General features: G+C 40.4%; 1 protein-coding gene across 1 annotated transcript; it reads left to right on the forward strand.

Moving 5' to 3' along the window:
• Positions 1-243: 243 nt before the first annotated feature.
• Positions 244-13822, forward strand: LOC117552887 (vascular endothelial zinc finger 1-like). Its single transcript, XM_034226559.1, has 5 exons — positions 244-356; positions 5931-6682; positions 10981-11050; positions 11150-11312; positions 12807-13822. The coding sequence occupies exons 1-5, from the start codon at positions 324-326 to the stop codon at positions 13166-13168; spliced, it is 1380 nt and encodes a 459-aa protein (XP_034082450.1). The 5' UTR covers positions 244-323; the 3' UTR covers positions 13169-13822.
• The last annotated feature ends 8783 nt before the right edge of the window (positions 13823-22605 follow it).

Raw genomic sequence — 22605 nt, forward strand, 5'->3', positions numbered from 1 at the left:
AAAAACCTCCAGAGGGGAGTTTAGAAATCCAGCTACATCAAATTAATTATGTGACACAAGGGACACGATTCCCATAATGTATTGCACATTTATTTCTGAATTATGTTTAAGTTTTCAGCCTTTTTTTGTTTGTATATATTTTATGAGCCACGAAAACAATTACACCTATTATGTTTTAACGTACTAAATTTAAAACGCACCCCCCTAAATAGTATGTGAAATGGTTCAGCCCGTGAGGTTACCGGAAGTTGTTTCAGCTGCCATGTTTGGTTGCTTTGTTGTAGGCTTCTACAAGATTTCCTACAGAATTAGTAAGTGTGGAAATGGAGCCGAGCTGGAGTACGTTTCTTTTTCAAGTAAGTTGACTCATTAGGAGGGAAACCGGGATATTTCGTAAAACAACCTTTAAATAGGTTAGCACTGGATTTCTTAACGGTAAAACCAGTTTTTAAACGAGTATCGCCAAGATCAAGTAACCAAGCAAAACAATGGTATATGAATCCAGGCGTCCAGCTGTGAGGCTTGGGAATGACGCTAGAACAAAAAATCAATTCTCCTCAACGTGCGTTTGAAAAATATGGCTTGTTTTCTATTGTACGAACACTTATATTACTGATGTTTAATAACTCGACAGCGTTGGGGTTTTTTCAAGTTTGTTTGCCGAGTCGAGGCCAGCAAAACATGCGGGATAATTTGAAGTAAGGCTGGAGGCTGCACCGTTACAATCGAGACAGACCTGTTTTTTTCCCTGTGACTGAGGGCTTTGATCGGACGCCTTCGGATAATGAGATGGCGATTATTTTCATTGTGGCATGGATAATACTACAGATGATTCACATTTAAAGTGGTAGCTGTTTTTAAGCGGTGGATAAGTGTACACGTAGGTTATCTGCTGCTGAGATTTACGAACCACGATTCGCAAGTCTGCGGTGAACTTTCCGCCTCCCTCAACCGGTTCGACAGTAACTAGCCCAGTTAGCTAACGGTGTTTAGGCTGCCTTCATCAAACTCACTGGCTAATGTAGCTTAATTTGGGCGAGGCTAACGCAATGTGCTTACAAAACTAATGTTAAGCGGCTCGATAAGCAGCCCTGTGCAGCTCTCTGTTTACCAAAAATATCTTTATTCGGGAAGACCGTGGTGGAAAGGAATTCAAAGTATGCACACAACATCAGCTAACACTAGCAACGAAGAAGCAGATTTGAAATGAGCAGCAGCATTACGCAATGTAAATCCTTTCAGCCAGAAACTGAGGGCTGCTGTTGAGATTGATATCTGCCACCGTTTAGTGGTTCTCACTAAGATAAAAGCCTTTGTTCAATAAAATGAATGACATGTTTATTTACCATGGCCTGTCTAACCCTAAAACAATTAAGGCTAGTGTGGACGTGAACACCCAGAGTTTTTTTAAAGGGGATGGGGATTAAATGTTTTGCCGCGTTTTTTAAATTGGAATGCCTTTTTTTAAACGTGATATGTGTCCCTTATTATAAGTATATGACCATTATGTGGTCTCTGCTCGATTTCCAAGTCTTACGAGGGATTTGTTGATGTATTCCCTGTGCAGTTATGCCCCAGTGTTTTTTAAGTGGGAGTGATAAACTCCTCATGGGAACAGTGAACTTTAACAGTTTAGTGTCATTCACACAAAAAAACCTTCTTAATCTATCTAATGTACATTCTCCACAGACTTGATGGCTGTTAAGTTAATTCTCATTATTAGCTTCATGAGATATCACAAGTTATTGTTGGTAGTACTGTTGTGTTTGTGTCATTTGCCAATGCAAGCCATACATGTGTATTTAATACATTGTATAGGAATCTGTTTAACCTACAAAGAAACATGTTTACTGTATAACGCTTTACATTCACTGTACAGATAGGCAAATCAATAATTAGGTTAATCAAACTGATGCTGATAGGGTTCCCTGATCGGATATGGAATAGAGGAGGCATATGAAAGTCAAATAACTACAGGGCTCATGTGTGTCATCAGGAAACAGAGAGTCTGGAGGAGGTATAATGACCAGATGCAAGCTTGGAAATCATAAATATGTTAAATGTTAAGATGCATCTTAACGGTGTAGGTAAGGCCCCTGCTGCACAAAGTTAAGTTAATATTACTTATGTTGTGTTTTTAACTAAAGCCCTGCTAAGTATTTGTCAAAAAAGTATGAGTATTGTACTGACTGCTTTTATTATAGTTGTAATACAATTAGGATTAGTTTATTTTCAGTTGTTGTATACATCAACCTTTTGTGGTGTTAGTAGCATTTAGCTCTGCTGTCAGGCTGATCACTTACTTACATCTATGAGAACATTTCTTCCTGGTGAAAAGGGCAGATGGGCAGTGTGGCTTGTTTTGGAGGATCTGGCATCCAGCCAGAAACCTTGCATTTATTATGTACCGCACACTGTTACTCTAAGCTCATGTAAATGTGTGTGCAGTATTCATTCTGTCGCTTGACGTAAGAAGGGACATATTTCATTCAGCTTCCATCCCTTGGCACAGAGCTGTTAGCTTAGAAGTACTGCAATATAATACTTTTAGTAGAAAGGTATGTATAAATTAAAAGATAGTAAACCTATTCTTATTTTAATACATTCGTGCATTTTAAATGTTCCATATTGTTGTGTAAATGAGCCTGACTAATACCATAAGTACAGCTGCCGCTCTTATTTTTTTTAATGTTATGCAGTATGTTTAAATATAAGGAATGGTTTGGCTACAGTTCATGTTGTTCAGACCACTTGAGATCTGGATGTGTATAGTCATATTACAATCCTTCAGTGCCTTACGCTCCATACTGACTGCTTTAGAAACTGCAATAGCTGCAACAAAACAAGGGGAAAACGGAATACATGCTATGTATGCCATCATTCCAGAGGCATTTGGATGACAACTTCCCAAACGTCTAATCAGAACGTGATGTTCAACAGGTGGACACACTATACTGCACATGTTAAACTAGTATAATTTCCCTTACAAGACATGTAAACATTGTTTAAAAATAGCTGATGGTGATTCACTTTGCTTTGATTTGTGGGTATAGCTCCGTTACTTAATACTCTGAACAACTGGCTAAAAATACTGACCATTGCATTTGTTTCATTGGGCACAGAAAACACAAGGTCCTACTGAAACAACCACAATTGCATTATTACTCTGTATTCATGCCTTAGGTAAACATAGGAATTCAAGGTCAATATCTTAGCTCTGGTTTGTTCTCCACCACGGCCCCTGATATATCGTCTGGGTTTTTAAGCTTGCAAGACTTTGTTTACCACTATCTCTTTCAGTTGCCATATGGTGCCTAATAGGGAGCTTACTGTGGAGCTTGTTTTGCTTGAAGCAGGCCTGTTATGTCAAACAGACCCTTTGAAACTACACAAAGTACTTTTAATCATTACTTATGTCAGATATATCAATTAAATAATTTAGTCAACAATAGAGATGTAAGTCCTAGTAAAGGCTTTAACAGTGGAATGTTGGTGATTTATACTGCTTTGCAAAGATTCAACTTATGAGTGGATTTACATCTGTTACAAAGATAACTCACCATTATGTTTTCTCAAAAACACTGAGAAACATGCAAATACTGCATAAAAAGTATTGCTTTGTTTTTGGAAGTTACTGGCTTTGTTTTGACCACTTGTAGCATAACCTATATACCTGTAATTGCCTATTACAAGTACATCAGCATCCCAGCAGCATTCTTATAGCTTTAAAGGCAGGGAAAACCCCACAAACATTGATAACAAAAGTCAAGTTTTGGAAGAGCTGGTGTCAACTCAGCAAACTAGCTAGCAAACAATGTTTTTGAAACTTGTATACAAGTGAAAAACAAATTTGCAAAGTTGAAGAGAAGGCTATACCTATACCAGAATATATTTTTTATTTTGTTTCCTACACCATTTGTTTAGCTCCCCTCCTCCCTTCCATATCAATTAGGGTTTTTTTGTGTAAAAATTGGGATTTCTGCAAGCAGCTGCAACACAAAACATTGAAGAAAGACAAGTGGTTAATCCGACTCAGACCATGAGCTCAATTCAAGTCTACAGTGGCCCGTGGAGCCATCGGGACACTCCCTCCATTTTGATGTTATTTATGAGGGAGCAGCCCCAGTTGTCAGAGCGCATTTGTGTCAAAATGGTCAGAGCTGCATGAAGGCACAGCAGCTTACAGGCCCTGCACCTCTGTATAGAGGCAGGCTGTGTCTGTACTTCACAAAGAGGGTTCCCCGGCTGGTATCCCCCACACAAACATAGAGCCCCCACCCCCGGTGTGCCAGCGCACGGGCTGGCATTGGCATCATGGTGACGGCTAATCCTGGAAGGTGGCAAGTGTGAGCAGGTGCTCAGACAAACGGATGGGTGGGCTTGGTGGCAGTCTCCACCAGTTCCCAGGTCCCATTGCTTACGAGGGAATGACGGTGAGCTTGGTCCAGTAGTGTGTGGATAAACAATGTCCCCGTCTCATGAATAGATGAGCCAAATCAATGAAGATGAGCATACAAAGATCCCCCGCTGAGGCATCACTGCTCAGATTTGTGTCTCTCACAATAGGCTGGATGACATAAGGAGGACACTGTGTGGTTCATTTTTCTTTTCTGTCCCATGCCTTCCCTTTTGCAACTCCTTTTTCTTGGCTGGCCTTCTGAGATGGATGAATGAACCTCAAAGGGAAAGGTCAAGCATTTCACCTTGCCCTTTTCTTGCTGGTGTTCCACAACACAGTCGTCTTGACGTGTTCGTTTACCAAAAGCAACAGCATACACGGTGATAGATTATTTATGTTTTGATATTTGAAAAATGCTTTCCTAGCAAGTTACTATATCATTTTTGTAAGGATATTTTAAGTGATATGGATAAATAGAAATGTTAAATTACCGTAAACCTCCATTCCTATTCATTATGTTTGCCTTCGATGGATGTTGTAAGGGCAGTCCCTAGATAAACAAGAATCTAAGGCCTTTCTTAAGGGGGGTAACTAGGGGTGTCCATATACCAGTATTAACAGTATATATTTAATTAAATAACAATCATTCAGTGTCTCTTAAATCATGCTTTTGTACTGTTCTTCCCTGTACAGTCAAATTTGAAGTCTATGAATACTTTTAATATACGTTTAGTAACAGCGGAAATATCATTATCTGTTATCGTGCATGCGTGCCCGAATTTAGATTTTCTCAAACCTTGTTAGAGCATGACTAACTTAAGCTGACAAACTCCAAGAAAAGTGTCTGTGCCACTGTGATCCACGCTGTTCTGTCTGGTTTAGTGACCTGTATTTGTCTGTAGTGTCAGTGTGTGCACTTCCCTCCTTTACTTCACCATGCCCTCTAACTGAGCTCCTTTGCTGAGCTGATGGCCAGCACTGGACTCGGCTTTGCCTCTTATTTTGGTATGCTTGCTTTGCCGTCACATGACGAATCAGCACTGTCATGATGGGATCATTTTTCATCCTGCATATTTGGATCCCAATGCACTATGAGGCATCACTTCATTAACGCCAGATCCAGTGCCCAGTTTGCATTTTATAACATGTTACTAAGCCTTCAGACCAACCTCCATTGATGGTACTGTCCGTAACACTTGTTGTATATTTGATCATTCTTATGCAGGCTTGGAATTTAGAGTTTATTGACTGAGTGGGAAAGGCCAATAATAGAAGAGCTAAAACACTCTGCCAGATTCAGAAACAATTACATAACGTTACTGTAATGCAGCCTTTTAAAACAGTAAAAGACAACATTTGGGATATGACAATATTCCAAATCTAAGACATTATCTTGTCTCGAATCACAATATCTATATAGTGATATATTGACCAGCCCTACCTTCAGTTGTATTTGCTTTCATGTAAAATGCTAGTTTTAATTGAAGACAAAACCAAATGTTCATCTCTGTGTGTCTGTTTGCTTCATCAGCAGGCCAATGAAGCCCTCCACCACCAGCATCATGTGGCCCAGAACAGCCTGCTGCCACTTCTCAATGCAGGAGTCGAACAAATTGACCAGAAGCCTATCCTGCCCATCCACATAGAACAGAAGCCCCCGACCAGCGCTGCAGAACTCCTTAAAGACAATGTGGCCAGCGGAGGAGGCGGACGGCCACAAGTTCCCGTCATTAAGAAGGAACACAAAGGCAAGACGCCGTTCGTCTGTGGCTACTGCAACAAGGCCTTCCGCGACAGCTACCACCTGCGGCGCCATGAGTCCAGCCACACTGGCATCAAGATGGTGTCGCGGCCAAAGAAGACCGCCCAGTCAGCCCCGACCATGGTACCCATGATCTCCACCATGTCGCGAGACCACAACGGCCACCCCTCCTACATCTCCACGGTGGCGGGAATCCTCTCCACGGCGACCACCTCGGTTTCCTCGGGCGCAAGCATCATGACGTCGTCTGCAATGGGCAACATGCAACAGCAAAACACCCCCAAGAAACCCGCCAAACCGGTCAAGAAGAACCACGGGTGTGAGATGTGCGGCAAGGCCTTTCGCGATGTCTACCACCTGAACCGCCACAAGCTGTCCCACTCGGACGAGAAGCCTTTCGAGTGCCCCATCTGCCAGCAACGCTTTAAGAGGAAGGACCGCATGACCTACCACGTTCGCTCTCATGACGGGGGGGTTCACAAGCCTTACGTTTGTTCAGTGTGTGGGAAAGGCTTTTCCAGGTAAGAGCATCATTTGATTAAACTTAACCACGGCTGATAAGATGCATTCATGTCAACAGTGCTCTATGATGAGTGAAGAAGATGTATAGTTTGCGATTAGTAACACCTGCAACCTTAAAAACAACATTTTTGACAACATGAAGGTCAGGGATTCTGGATCTTTCAAAAGGCATTCCTAAACCTTAATAAACACCTTAATTAGTCTTAAAATGTCTTAAATAATGTTGGTGCAGTTTTCTTACCATGAAGAACATACAGTTAAAAATTATATTTGGCATAACATAAGTTTTGCGTATGCTTTAAAATATAATACTTAATGTACACCTCTGATGTGAATACATTTGTCTTCATGCTCACAAACAGACTGGCCGACCCTGAGCGAGGGACGGCCGTAAAGTGCTTGCAACAGATTTCATGGGGAGATAACATGACCCGTTTCAAATGTCTTTGTACATTCCTCGTACAGCTTCTGAGGTCCTGGAATAAGCTCTTATGTCACCTCTTAGACCAGAAGTGTAATATTCAAAAAGAAACATGACACAGTTTGTTCATAAACAATCATTTGAAATGACTTCAAGTGTATTAAACTTACACTGATATGTCGTTGAATAGTTATACAACTATTTAGTTTTGAGTTGTTTTCATGGCTTGTTTCACATAGTGATATAATAGGCAACCTTACTGAGTAAAATGAGCACCCCACACATGTGCAGCATGGACTAAAGCAACAGTTTAAACTTTTTTAGCTATAGTCCAAATGATTCAGTAAAAATGCTTCTTAAGACAGGCTCATTGCAGCCTTGGACTTCCATAAACAGGAAGTGGATGTGTCTAAAATGTGCAATCTAGGCCTTTAAATATGTTGCTGCGCGACATTCCCTTCCAGTGAAACTCTTCTGTATGTGTATCTGAGTAAGTGTTTGGTTAGCAGGAAAGAGGACAATGCACTGTGACGATAGCACAATATCAATCGGTGAAAAAATGGGGGCAAATGCAAAAAAGAAGATAAAAGTAATATGCTTTCAATCAACAAGTAACAAGGCAATCGTAAACAGGATGTATGCTTCTTATATTTAATGTATTCCTATGTTAGTGGGTGAGAATAATTTCACTCTGATGGTTGGATTCCAGGGTCATGTAGAACAAGCTTGACTTGTCTTCATAGAAAACATAACATGATGATAAACAAAAACAAAAAAAAGAAGCATTTTATTCATTATGTCAGTCAAAAATAAAGCTTTTGCTCTGTTAAGTAAGAAGAAAATGCTTGCTACACTGAATCCCAACATTCACTTTACACATATGTATTAAGCACAGGCAATGCAAAGAGACATGGGTGCACCTTTCTTTATTTTTACTTTACCAAAAGTTCATTAAAAGCAACCATATTGCTTTTAACAACCTATGACTTGTCTGCGAGCGATTCAGCCAGCTGTTTGGATAAGTCAGCCGCACCAGGATTATATATAGAGGGAGGATTGTATGGTCCATATAGTGTGTGCATGTAGCCTTCTACAGTGGCTGTGTGTTTTTCTTTTCATATTTATTAATGTGCTACGCAGTTTAAATTTGTACTTGTATTGACCCCCACACCATTTCAACCACATGGTTCAACAGTCGCACATGGGAGAGCACCAGTGGTAGATTATCAAGGTGGGGGGAGGGGGCGTCACTTGTCACTTTGCGGTTCCCGCCAGCATGTCACAGACTCTCTTTCCCCTGGGAATGCAGTGATCCGTGCGCTAACGCTCAGGTCAACACATTTAGTATGTAGGGGATAAATATTTTGGGTCTCGGGTGTCTTTAATTTTAAATGTATAGACACACATTCACTGTTTTTTTTTTTAAAGAGCCAAAATATCAGAAGAGTTCTTGACATAAACATCAGCAGTGCACCCTAGCCAAGCTGTAACATTAGCACCATGCTGTGTAGGGCAGTTTCAGGCAGGCCTCCAACACTGTGACGTGGGGTTAGGGATTCATCAGCAGACTGGAAAGTGAGAATAGGGACTGAAAACAGGCCACTGAGTCACTGCCATTCAGCCACATACGTACGCAGTCACTGTCTGAGCTTGTTGTCAAAGGGGCACAAACAAATGAAATAGGGGGCGAAACAGATTGAATGGCACTACTGGGAAGATTCCACTTTACCCCTCTCATTGAGTAAAGAAAAAATTCAATCCAGCAGCGTGAAACTTTCCGGTTTGGAAGCAGCTGCCAATGCTGGAGCCGTCCTTACTCACTCCATTATGGCACTTCCAACATGACTCAGCTTCAGGCTGACAGGAGGATCAGTGCCAAGAAAGAATTTGTTTCACTGTAAAGGTCAAGAGGCAAAGCTTTTGCTCGCAACTGCTGATATGCACTGAGTAGGGCGGCACAATATATTGACATTTTATCAAAATCACCATATGCACTAGCCAATATATTCATATATTTATCCAAATCGTGCAGCCCTAGCACTGACCATTAAATAATACAACTGAGGAATGTGTTTTATTTTTTGAGTTTATTTATTTGAATAAAGCCGTATATTTGCATACCACTGTTTTCTTTTCTTTTTTTAAGTTATGAATATATATTTGAAAAATACCGTCTGTAGAAAAAGATTGCATCACCTGTTATAGTCATGTTTTTTTTTTCCTGTAATTTTAATTTGTATCAGGTACTTGGAACATGTTAATGGTTCAACTTGAGTCATAATGCAAAACTAAGTGTAAAGGCAAGTGGCTCAGTCAGTAGGGGCTTGGACTGGGAGCTGTAGGGTCGCCGGTTCAAGTCCCCGACCAGACCTAAATATGGAGTGTGGACTGCTACTTGGAGAGGTCCCAGTTCACCTCCTGCCCTGCCGTGGTGCCCTTGAGCAAGGCACCGGACACCCCCCTTCCCCCCCCACTCCCATTGTTCCCCGGGCGCTGTACAATAGCTGCTCACTGCTCCTAGTACTGGACTCCTGGTACGAGGATGGGTTAAATGCAGAGGCCAAATGTCACTGTGTGCTCTGCATGTGTGACCATTAAAGAGGGTTTTCTTCCCTCCCAATTCTTCTATTCTAAAAGGCTAAAAAAGCTTGGCTGTTTTTTACATTCTAAAAGGTGATAGCCATGGTCAGCCTAATTACTCACATTTGTATATGTTAACATGCATTTGAAACTTTCTCATAGTCGCTTTATAAATCCAATAATTCAATCCCTTCACTGCATTAACAAAGTTATACTAACTTTGTGACCTACATAGCCTCTTACAAATCCTCAGTGAGAGATATTGTGCGGTCAAGGGTTAAAGGAAACCACAAGCTAAATTCCTGGGATTTTTCTAAAACATTCTTTTCATATTTCTGTAAGTAACTCCAATGCTGCAAGAGAATACACAGAAGTAGTGTAGCCTATTGCTAAACCGTTACTTTATCCCAGAAAACAAGTGGACAAATGTACCACCTCTATGTGGTGCTCGTTGGAAACTAGGTCAAACTAATTCACGCACCATTGATCATGGAGAAGTAACTGCCATTGACTGACATTTTTGGGACTTCTTTTGCACCCATCACCTCATTATGGAAGCAAACGGAGCACATCCATATGTTTCCACACTTCTGCACCCGCCATTTAAAGATGACATTAGGCTTTGTGCTCTAACATGTAGTGTTCCTTGTCAATAAGCCTAGATAAACACACTTGTGTATGTTTGTATCTGTGGTCAAATCACAAGTAAAGTAGATGTAACCCCAAAACATTTGTCTATATATAGTCAACATTGAAGAGGCCCTATGCTCATTTTCAGGTTCATATTTGTATGTAGTCCCTCTACTGTGACATGTCTCCATGCTTTAATATTCAAAAGTTCTTTTCTCACACTGCCTGTGCTGCAGCACCTCTTTTCACCCTCTGTCTGAAACCAGAGCCCAGTCTGCTCTGATTGTTAGTTGGCAGACTCTGCTGTGATTGGTCAACCGCTTAGAAACGTCCCGCCCCTTAGCCTATCATGTACAATGTGTTGGAGCGCTAGCCAATAGAAGCGCAAGTGTTACATAGTGATGTCACTATTTTATGGCAGTATGAGAAAACAAATCACTTTGAACATTAAAGCATGTAATCATGTCACTGTAGGAGCACTAAATATGAACCAGAAAATGAGCAGAATAGGGCCCCTTTAATCAGCTTGTGTCAACTTAAAGTTCTGTGCTACAAAGATGGTGTGGAATCAAAACACCATGCTCTGTTACTCATCTGAACGTCATGGAGCTCACAGCATCAGTCCAAAGATTGAATGTGTTGTGTTGTTTTGTTCTCCCAATCTAGGCCAGACCACTTGAGCTGCCATGTGAAGCATGTGCATTCCTCAGAAAGACCGTTCAAATGTCAAGTAACGGTAAGAGTCTTCACTGTGCACTTCCAAATGACCATCATTATCATTCATTTTGTTGCTGTTCTCCTCTGACCTTTGACCCTGTGTTGTGTGCGTGTGCAGGCCTGTACCTCTGCTTTTGCCACCAAAGACAGACTGCGCTCCCACATGATCAGACATGAGGGCAAGGTGACCTGCAGCATCTGTGGGAAGATGCTGAGTGCAGCGTACATCACCAGCCATCTGAAGACTCACGGACAGACCAACTTCAACTCCTGTAACAAAGGTACGACACACACCTCTAACATCACAAATGGAAGGTCTGCAGCAGATAACAGGATTTCTACAAATCTTTAGTCATTGTATTTGGCTGACGCTTTTAGGAAAAGCCTCTTACATACTCTTAAAAAACTCAATTCTGTAAGTCTAGGTTTTTACAGCCCTCTCCAACACTGTTGAGATATTGGCAGTGTGGCAGAAATCTTTTTTTAATAAGTTAAATTAAAGTTGCTGCCTCCTTTTTTTTTTTAACCTATCAATTGTTTAATGATTAAATCATTGATACTCAGAACAACTTTTTCCCAAAAATCTCCAAGACCATTTTGGCCGATTGTAAGTCATTGTAAAATGCAGCACACAACATAAACAAAGGTTGAGAATGATATGAAACATCATAAATAATTATTACACCAGGCTTCCGATTATAGTCAATGGTGAAACTCCAAATGTGAGCCATGTTTCTTTAAACCCCTAAAAAAAGACAATAGTGAGTCCTACATAATACATAGAATGCAACCTAAGAAAGAGAGGATAAAACCAAACATGCATTATTTAATAACTATTTAACATGTATTTTAAAAGGAAAGGAATATTCCCTATGTATCTCTAGTTATGTTGACCACAATTATTCACATCCAATGTCTTATTATGGCATAGTTTACACAGAAATGTGCTTATAATATTGGCAGGTATAAAATGATTGGCTAAGGTACATGTCCAAACAAGCTGCACCTGGATAAACACACACACACTGGCCCGTCCATCAACATTTTTTCACAGGGAAAGATGAAAAGAATGTTAGTCATCAGTACATGTTCAATCCCATCACCCCGCCCTAATCCTGGTTGTTAAAAGTATAAAGTTTCGGTACTGTTACGCAACATTAGATTGGGATTATACCGTGGGTTTGGCCCATTTAGCTCTGCTTTTATCTTAAAGGTCACCTATTATACTGTGTTTTTCATCAATATATTATAGTTCTCAGATATGTACAAAACATGTCTCTGAAGTGTTTGGCTCCAAACACCAAACGGATCATTGTAGCATTACCCATAATCCCCTCTGTTTCAGCCCTGTTTTCAAAATGCTGATTCTCTGTCTGTTACTTTAGATGAAAATAAGGAGCCCCTCCCCACGCCCCTCTGAGAGATATTTGGTTAAAAAGAACTCAATGGTGCTCTCGGAGGAGATTCAGGTGATGAGGGGGGGGGGGGGTTACCTTGGTTGGTGATTGGCTGATGGTTACACACCAAAAAATCGTTATGACATCATAAAGTGGCCAAAATCTGATCAGCTCATTTTCAGACAGGTTTTTATAGAAATGGATCAGGACAAAAAGAGAGAGAATCTTTTTCCTGAAACTTTCAGAGTCTCTTTCCACAGAGGGGACGGACACATGCTGATGTAGAAAAGACATGAAAAAGTCGATTTTTCATAATAGGTGACCTTTAAATGACTTTGAATAATTAGTAGTTAAACGCTCTTTCTTGTGTTTCCCCAGAGGGTAACGGAGTCTGCAACTCTAACTCGGCTACACCCGTGACCATCTCTGCCCCCATCACCTCTTCGATGAACCGGGGCCACTCCAACCACCCAGTCACCATCGCTGCTCAAATGAACATAAGCACCAACACGGTGAACGTGATGTCTGCGATGGGCCTCCAGCACCCGGTCACCATCAGCGGGCCCATCAACATCTCCTCCCTCAACATCCCCACATCGGGGGCAATGAATATCGCCCACCCGGTCGCCCTAACGACCGCCATGTCCATGAATATGGGCGGTCCGCTCAACATCGCCATGAGATCAATGGATAGCATGCCTTTTCTGTCCCAAGTCTTGCCTTCTTCCCCACCCTGGTAACGTGGAGGGTGTTGAACTGGGCCAGAGAGAAAGGGAAAATGAAGTTAAACAAGAGACTCCTGTCCTCCCCCAACCCCCTACACCCCTCCATTATGTTTACCCCCCCCCCTGAAGTGGACATTTACACGAGCTGTGCGGCCGGTAGGAGCTCCCCGAGTCACAGCTAGTGTTAAAGTGACTGACACCAGATGCAGAACACTCGAGTAGAAATCGCGTAGGATTGATCTTGAAATCAGGACAAGACTTTAGAGTAGTCAGTTAGAGTGATGAAACTGTGATTTGTATAACGAGAAACAAGAGGAGACCATTCCTCGAAGGACTCCGTAGGAAAAACACCCCTGTGCTTTTGTAAAAGGGAGATGAGAAACGGACTGAAGCAATAACTATGATTGCTGTTTTTGGTGTTTTTTTGCAAGTTCTCTCCCAAAGCCTCTGGGTGTTACTTTGTATGTTTATTTTTATTTTTATTATAGCCTGCTAATCACTATTTAATGTTATAGGAAATGAGTCTAGTAAAAGGGACAGCCGCTTCCATTTGCATGGAAGTACAGTGGGGCAAAAAAGTATTTAGTCAGCCACCAATTGTGCAAGTTCTCCCACTTAAAAAGATGAGAGAGGCCTGTAATTTTCATCCTAGGTACACTTCAACTATGAGAGACAGAATGAGGGAAAAAAATCCAGAAAATCACATTGTCTGATTTTTAAATAATTTATTTGCAAATGATGGTGGAAAATAAGTATTTGGTCAATAACAAAAGTTCATCTCAATACTTTGTTATATACCCTTTGTTGGCAATGACAGAGGTCAAACGTTTTCTGTAAGTCTTCACAAGGTTTTCACACACTGTCGCTGGTATTTTGGCCCATTCCTCCATGCAGATCTCCTCTAGAGCAGTGATGTTTTGGGGCTGTCGCTGGGCAACACGGACTTTCAACTCCCTCCAAAGATTCTCTATGGGGTTGAGATCTGGAGACTGGCTAGGTCACTCCAGGACCTTGAAATGCTTCTTACGAAGCCACTCCTTCGTTGCCCGGGCGGTGTGTTTGGGATCATTGTCATGCTGAAAGACCCAGCCACGTTTCATCTTCAATTAGGGCTGCAACAAACGACTAATTTGATAATCGATTTATGAAACAATTAATCGACTATTCGGACTATTATGCCTTGCACAATTTCTCAAACGCTCTTATTTAGCCATCAACTTTTAGATTTAGCTTGAGGTTGTTTTAGGCATGTGGAAACTAACAATGAAGACAATAAAGATGAATACTTGATTCAAAAATACATATTATTAAATTAACTTAACACATTTTGAATAAAATTAACATTGCTTTTTATTTAAATTAAATAAATAATATTTCACATCAAAAGAAACAACAGTGTTTTAACAAATCGTATTAAATAATCTGATGACAGACTGTAAACAGAATAGCTGAAACTTTAACAAAATAAATACCTCAGTTTCCTCTAATCATTAACCCATGTTTGTATAATGTAGTTAACTCCGTGTGTTGCTGCTAGCATACAGAACACCTGACGTGGAAACGTTACTCGTGATGGAGCTACAGAGCTGCTAGAAAGACGGTCGAACCCGGTACATTCCTCCGTCTGCATGCGGTGCACTTTTGCTAAATGTTTAGACAAATTGCTCGTGCTTACATGCTAAACTCTTATTGCACTTATGGCAACGAGCATTGTCCACATCGAGACGGGTAAAGTTTAACCACACCTCGGAGCGCGTTCTCTCCGCCATCTCCGCAGTGTGTTGCTGCATGTAGCAGCCGCGTGTGTGTAAACTGCCCCGCCCCCTCGCACACAGACGGGGGAGAGAGATCTTGTCTGATCGAAAATACATCATTGACGCATTTGTTGTCTTTGCATATTAGAAACGAGTTGGCGACACTAAGACTACGATATAATGTTTATGTAGCAATAATACATGACATATATTTTTTAAATGTCTCCAGTACCGATAAAAAGACCAATAACGTTGGAGCTTAACGGCGCGTAAAACACACGTGATGACGTCACTCGACGAATGAATTAGTTCGCAACTGATTTGGTAATCGATTAGTCGATTAGTATGTGCACCCCTATCTTCAATGCCCTTGCTGATGGAAGGAGGTTGTCACTCAAAATCTCACGATACATGGCCCCATTCATTCTTTCCTTAACATGGATCAGTCGTCATGGTCCCTTTGCAGAAAAACAGCCCCAAAGCATGATGTTTCCACCCCCATGTTTCACAGTAGGTATGGTGTTCTTTGGATGCAACTCAGCATTCTTTCTCCTCCAAACACGTTGAGTTTTTACCAAAAAGTTCTATTTTGGTTTCATCTGACCATATGACATTCTCCCAATCCTCTTCTGGATCATCTAAATGCTCTCTAGCAAACTTCAGACGGGCCTGGACATGTACTGGCTTAAGCAGGGGGACACGTCTGGCACTGCAGGATTTGAGTCCCTGGCAGCGTAGTGTGTTACTGATGGTAGCCTTTGTTACTTTGGTCCCAGCTCTCTGCAGGTCATTGACGGTCCCCCCGTGTGGTTCTGGGATTTTTGCTCACCGTTCTTGTGATCATTTTGACCCCACGGGTTGAGATCTTGCTGGAGCCCCAGATCGAGGGAGATTATCAGTGGTCTTGTATGTCTTCCATTTTCTAATAATTGCTCCCACAGTTGATTTCTTCACACCAAGCTGCTTACCTATTGCAGATTCAGTCTTCCCAGCCTGGTGCAGGTCTACAATTTTGTTTCTGGTGTCCTTTGACAGCTCTTTGGTCTTGGCCATAGTGGAGTTTGATGTGTGACTGTTTGAGGTTGTGGACAGGTGTCTTTTATACTGATAACGAGTTTAAACAAGTGCCATTAATACAGTTAACAAGTGGAGGACAGAGGAGGCTCTTAAAGAAGAAGTTACAGGTCTGTGAGAGCCAGAAATCTTGTTTGTTTGTAGGTGACCAAATACTTATTTTACCGAGGAATTTACCAATTAATTCATTAAAAATCCTACAATGTGATTTCCTGGATTCTTTCCCCCCATTTTGTCTCTCGTAGTTGAAGTGTACCTAGGATGAAAATTACTGGCCTCATCTTTTTAAGTAGGAGAACTTGCACAATTGGTGGCTGACTAAATACTTTTTTGCCCCACTGTATATATTTTCACAGTGCTATAGCGTTTCTTTTTCTCCTCTGATAGTAGCTCTTGAGGTACAGTGACTAACTTGTACAGTTGACATAATAATGTATTTCCATGTCAGCATTTTTCATTTCTTGCTTTTGTCGATCAAGCGGACGTCTCAACGCGAGACCCTCTTGAAAAAGAAATGTTTTGGGGGGGGTTTGCTAACGGTATGGAAACAAAAAGGTTTGTATTTTTTATTTAGCCTTTTTCGTTGTTTTCAGTTTTCCATGAAATCAGTATGGAATGAGTCTTGCACTGAAAGCATATCCTACACAGGTGGACAGCAGTATTATCAAAGATCAAATTGGAGTGTTTCGGTTAGCCAGCCTGCACTTGACCGCCATCTAGTGGCTGAACGTGGAACAGCCTGGCCTTGTTGTGAAGCTTTTTCAGGCTCTTACTGTCGTCACAATGGTAACTTATTCGTTTTGTCTGACTCTTCTGTACACTGTTATTTCTTTTAAACGATTAATGTTATCTCCCCAAGACAATGCTAAGGACCCTTCACTCAGGAAACACACATACAAATCCCATTTCACATGGACTTGGTTCCTTTTTAAATTGACTAAATCTGTCCCTTTTTTGGATTCCCCATATCATTTAGCATTATCCCATTGTTCGACTTTACTACAGTCGGGGACAAACAGTCTAAGAATCATTGATTTCAACAAAGCCGTCCATTTAAGTAATAATTCACTGTGCAATGGCATACATGCTGTACTTTTTTTTCCTTTTACATTTTAAAGGCAAGTTCAGCCTCTGTCTGAGATCTGAATGATAGAAATGTGTCCGAAAAAAAGAACAGGACAGGATTGATGTTGCATGACCCCCAAACACTAGCTGTTGAACATTTGTAATGAATGCCATGTTGCAGCTCTGTGTAAATGCAATATGCATGTTTGTCACCCCCCCACCCCCCCTCCGAGTTTTGTTTAAAACAAAATACTAGTGTAGATTTTTCTTTGTTTTTATGCATTTACGTAGATACACTATGATAGCCTGTTTGCCAAATTTGATACGATAATAATGTGATAAACTGAACATTTCTGGTGGAATGGATGTCTTTATTTTTTAGGAAAAGAAAAATAATTGAAATTCCAGGACCCTTGTGAAAGCAGTTGAATGTATATCTTTGTACAAAACTATTTTAGTTCCAAGGATATGGTAGTTACAGTAGATGTGAAAGATAAGATTTTTATAAATCTTTTGTATTAGAACATTAACAATGGTAATTTTGTATATATGAGAGGCAGGCTTTCTGATTAGCAGAAAGGTCAAACATTCCTACATTTTTCTAAATGTATGTTTGTCAAATTATTACATAAACATGCGCAATGTTATGTGCCTTTTATTTGGGTTGTCTAAATAAAAGAAAACTATCAAATGTGTTTATACGTATTAAGTTCATTACTATTTAACACATTGACAGGGAATTTCCAGTGTTATAAATAGAAGCTTGTTCTTGTGTCATTGAACACAACACTTAATGGTGTGCAGACTCAGCTGGGGAAACGACAACATGTTTAGTGCTCAACTTTGACATTTTATAAAACCTAATCCAGAAAAGCTTTCTTTATTACAAACACCAACTCTAGTTTTGTTCCTCTTTGAAGGTCCCTTATTATACTCTTTTTCAACAATATATGATATCTCTCCGATATATACAAAACATGTCTCTGAAGTGTTTGGTTCCAAAAAACACAATGGTGCTCTAGGAGGAGAGTAACACCTGCCGACCTCATCACCGGTGGGCGGGTGTTACTTGGTTGGTTAGTGGCTAATCGTTGCCCAACCCAAATACATTTGCGAAGTGGCCAAATGTGATTAGCTCATTCTCAGACAGGTTTTTAAATGGCTGTATCAGGCGAAAAGTAGACAATTTCCAAATCCCTTAACACACTGTAGACACATATTTATGTATAAAAGACATGAAAAAGCGGATTTTGCATTACAGGTGTGCTTTTGAAACGGCAGTTTTTTCTCTTCACACATTCTGATATCCTAACACATCCTAACAATTTTTCAAAACACATTGCTAGATTTTAGTTTGAGTTGCCTTTCCACGCAGCAACTGGCTTTCAATTTATTTTGCTTTATGATACAAATCTACAGTCCGGTTTTACATAGAGTACAATTAAACTTTTAGTAAAAATGAATTCAAATGAAAATATCAAATGTTAAGAATAAATCAAACCTCTGGCGTGATTACATTAACAGATGCAGCTTGTTCATCACCCAGTGTTTCCCCTACCAACGGAGCCCCAGCCCGAGCCCCCCCTGAAATCTTTTAAAAAAAAAATACATATATATATATACAGCACCAAATTGCAACTGAAGTAATCTATCAACGGTCACTTTTCACATTGAACATGTGCTCTTTTATTAAGTAAACTAAACGCTTTCATTTTAAGTTGTGAGTTTAGTGTTTTTGACCCTAAGAAACACTGATGCATTAATCAATAACAATAATCCACAGCTCCTCTCTCTGCTCCAGAGGATTACAAAAAAAAATATATCCCAGTTTTGAGGTAGGCCTACTTGTACTTTACTTGAGTATTCAAAATGGTTGCTACTTTGTATTTCTACTCCACTACAATTCAGAGGTAAATCGTGTACTTTTACTCCACTACATTATTTTGATACCTTTTAGCAGATTTTGTTTAATGATGTGAAATATAATCAGCACTTAAAATACTTTCGTTACATCTGGAGTAAACTTCACAAGCTACCCTGCAGTATACAAGTCATTAAAACAACCCTTTAACACGTCAATATTTATATAAAAACATATCATTTATATTATCCTGAAAGGGGACGAAGATATAAGTACTTCTCCCACCTCCCCCCAGCACAAGAGAAGGTCTTATAGGTATGAATATTTACATTTTGAAGGTGATGTTTAATGTTGCAGTACAGATGTGTCCAGCAGGTGGAGCTGTCTATATACGTTAAACTAACCGATGCCGTTTATGTCCTCTACTTTTAAATCCAACCTAGTTCCTCTTTAAGGAATAGTTTAGTGGTCTTCTCTGAGGACATAGTGATTTACATTATCCTATGATAGCAGCCAGAGTAAATAATATCTCATTAGGAAATGTATTTTGCCTGGACTGGATATTTTATTTCACAGGGAATAGTTGGGGTATCAACATACAGACAGATGTGGGGAAAGTACTCAGATCTTGTCCTGCATTCAAAATCTTACTCAAGTAAAATTAGAAAAGTAAAACTACTCATTCTGCAGATTGGTCCATTTCAGAATGGAGTACTTAGTTACTTACCACCTCTGCATACAGACATACAAAGAAACTCTGGAGATTAAAGGTAGGGTAGGCAGCGGCGTAGCTGTGGGTGGGCCCGGGTGGGGCCACCCACATGCACGTCTGACCCACCTACAGCCAATCAGCGCTTCATAGCGCAGAGCCGGGAAGCCCAGAAGGAAGTGCCAAAAACTGCAGTTCATCTAGTGGCCGACAGGGCATGGATGCAAAAAGGAGCAATTCTCATAGACCCCCATGTTAAAATGCCCAAATTTACAGCAGAAATAAACATGTTTCTAGCCTGGATCCAATAAAACTTATTCTGGATATAGTTAGATTCCACCTTCATGACAATGGAATAGGGAGTGCATTTTTTTACCGTGAGTTTTTATAGTAAGTAAAGTAACTTTTACCGTGAGTGAATGAAAGTATTATTTCTTCTTGAAGTAGGCCTATGCAGTTTAGCGTGTACACATTTGCTGAATATGAAAACACTCAGTGTGTGCCCACTGTGCGACTGTCAAGGATAAACAACCTGTGCCCCGATATATGTTGTATGTATTATTGCTACACAAACATTACATTGCAGTTTAAGTGTCGCCAACTCCGTTTAAGAGATCTCTCCCCCGTCTGTGTGCGAGGGGGCGGGGCAGTTTACACACACGCAGCTGCTACATGCAGCAACACACACACACACACACACACACACACACAGGGTCGGCTCTAGAACAAATCGAATGGGGGGGCAATCATTTACCAAGGGGGGGCACACACTGCCGTCAACAACCAACACACAAACACCAACGCAACTTCAATTTAAAAAAACATGCTGTAAAGTCTATTGTCTTTCACACACATTGCAGGGGTGTAGTGCTATTGTATAGTGCACCTATGACTTGTGCATACATGCACGGTTGTGGCACGACCACCAAAACAGAAACATATAAGGACAGAGGGTGTCGTTTTCTCATACTGATATTCTGCACAAACTGTGCTGTTGTATTTGCTGTAAAGTGTCTTTACTGTAGGTTATTTTTTATTATATGTACAGCACTTTGGCTCGACCAAAAATCGTTGAAAAATGTGCTATATAAATAAAACTTGATTTGATTTGATATGGACATAGGCCACCATATTAAAAGTGTGCAAATGTATTTAGTATCCTATCCATGTGAACATGTTTTAGGTGGGGGTGGACCTAACCTCCTCTAGGAGGGTCTGGGGGCATGCTCCCCCGGGAAGATTATTTTTAAAATATTGAAGTTAAATGCATCAATCTGGTGCACTTTGAGAGCAAAATGAAGAGATCTATGGATAGCCTACATCTCTCAGCATCCATATGAAACAGAACTGTACACAGATTTACTTTTTCTTTATGGATATTTTACTAATCATTCCCCTTTTAAACTGTATTCTTGTGTTACTGTCCTATAGTATTTCATACCCGTTTTTTATTTATTCTCTCTTTAATAACTATAATGATCATATAAAGGTATTCCTCGAAAATACTTACATAAATGGTGACCAAACCGTTTGAGACCCACTGAGATAACTTACACTAAAGTGAACTATCTAAACACTGAGAGTCCTTACCTCACTGAGCTGACGTTATAAGATCCTCACAGTCTGACAGGAGAGGACTCTCCTCCACCTTGGTGTAGAAACAGCCCTTTATATCCGTTAGCATAGCTAGCTAACCAGATGCTAACAACATTCCACGTTACCGCTCGCGCACTCACAAAATGCGCTCGTGCCACACACAGAGAGCCGAGCTTGAATGAAACACAGAGACCCATGTACTTGTACTGTACTGTATATCATATTATTTTCGATGGCTTTACTGTATAATCAGTGTAACAGATGAACAGATCGCCACTGGGCTTTCATCTAAACACACAGCCACGTAATGATAACAACAAAAAAGGTCGGGGGTCATTCGTCAAGCAACAATCAGAGAGCAGCAGTGAGCACACCTCAGGCTGTGTTTTATATTTGTATTCTTTATTTCTGATGTATTTCACACAAAAAACCTTTAGTGGAAACGTTTTCACTTATATGATTAGAAAAAGAAAAAAACGGCAAAGTGGCAAGGCTTGCCAACCCTGCGTTGGGGGGGCACAGTGACTCATTTGGGGGGGCATGGCCCGCGAATGACCCCCCATGACGCCGACCCTGCACACACACACACACACACACACACGGAGGAGATGGCGGAGAGAACGCGCTCCGAGGTGTGGTTAAACTATAGCCGTGTCGATGTGGACAATGCTCGTTACCAAAAGTGGAATAAGCGTTTATCATGTAAGGGCGGTAACACGAGCAATTTGTCTAAACATTTAGCAAAAGTGCTCCACATCCAGACGGAGGAATGCACCGGGTTCGACCGTCTTTCTAGCAGCTCTGTAGCCCCATCCACGAGTAACGTTTCCACGTCAGGTGTTATGTATGCTAGCAGCAACACACGGAGTTAACCACATTATACAAACATGGGTTAATGATTAGAGGTAACTGAGTTATTTAGTTTGTTAAAGTTTCAGCTATTCTGTTTACAATTCTGTCATCACATTATTTAATACAATTTGTTAAAACATTGTTGTTTCTTTTGATGTGAAATATTATGTATTTAATTGAAATATGCAATGTTAGTTTTGTTCACAATTTGTTTAGTTAGTCTACCTTGTTTTTTTTCTCCAAAAGAACCGATAAAAGTAATGTTAAAGGACCGGATCGATAAGACATAGACATAGACATACTTTATTGCCATTTCAACAAGACACAGAGTGTACTATTAAAACGAAATTTCGTTGTACTGGCTTACAGGAACAGGACAATATAAAAACTTGCTAAAATTGTACATATAAATAAATAATAGTGACGTGGTGCTGATAAAATTAAAGATAAAGTGTGCGTTTAAAATATAAAGACTTACTATACATATAAATAAAATAGACATACTATATAACAAATGTGTGCTCTTTACACAACGTAATGT

This window comes from Gymnodraco acuticeps, unplaced genomic scaffold (assembly GCF_902827175.1).
Source record: "Gymnodraco acuticeps unplaced genomic scaffold, fGymAcu1.1, whole genome shotgun sequence".
Classification (NCBI taxonomy): domain Eukaryota; kingdom Metazoa; phylum Chordata; class Actinopteri; order Perciformes; family Bathydraconidae; genus Gymnodraco; species Gymnodraco acuticeps.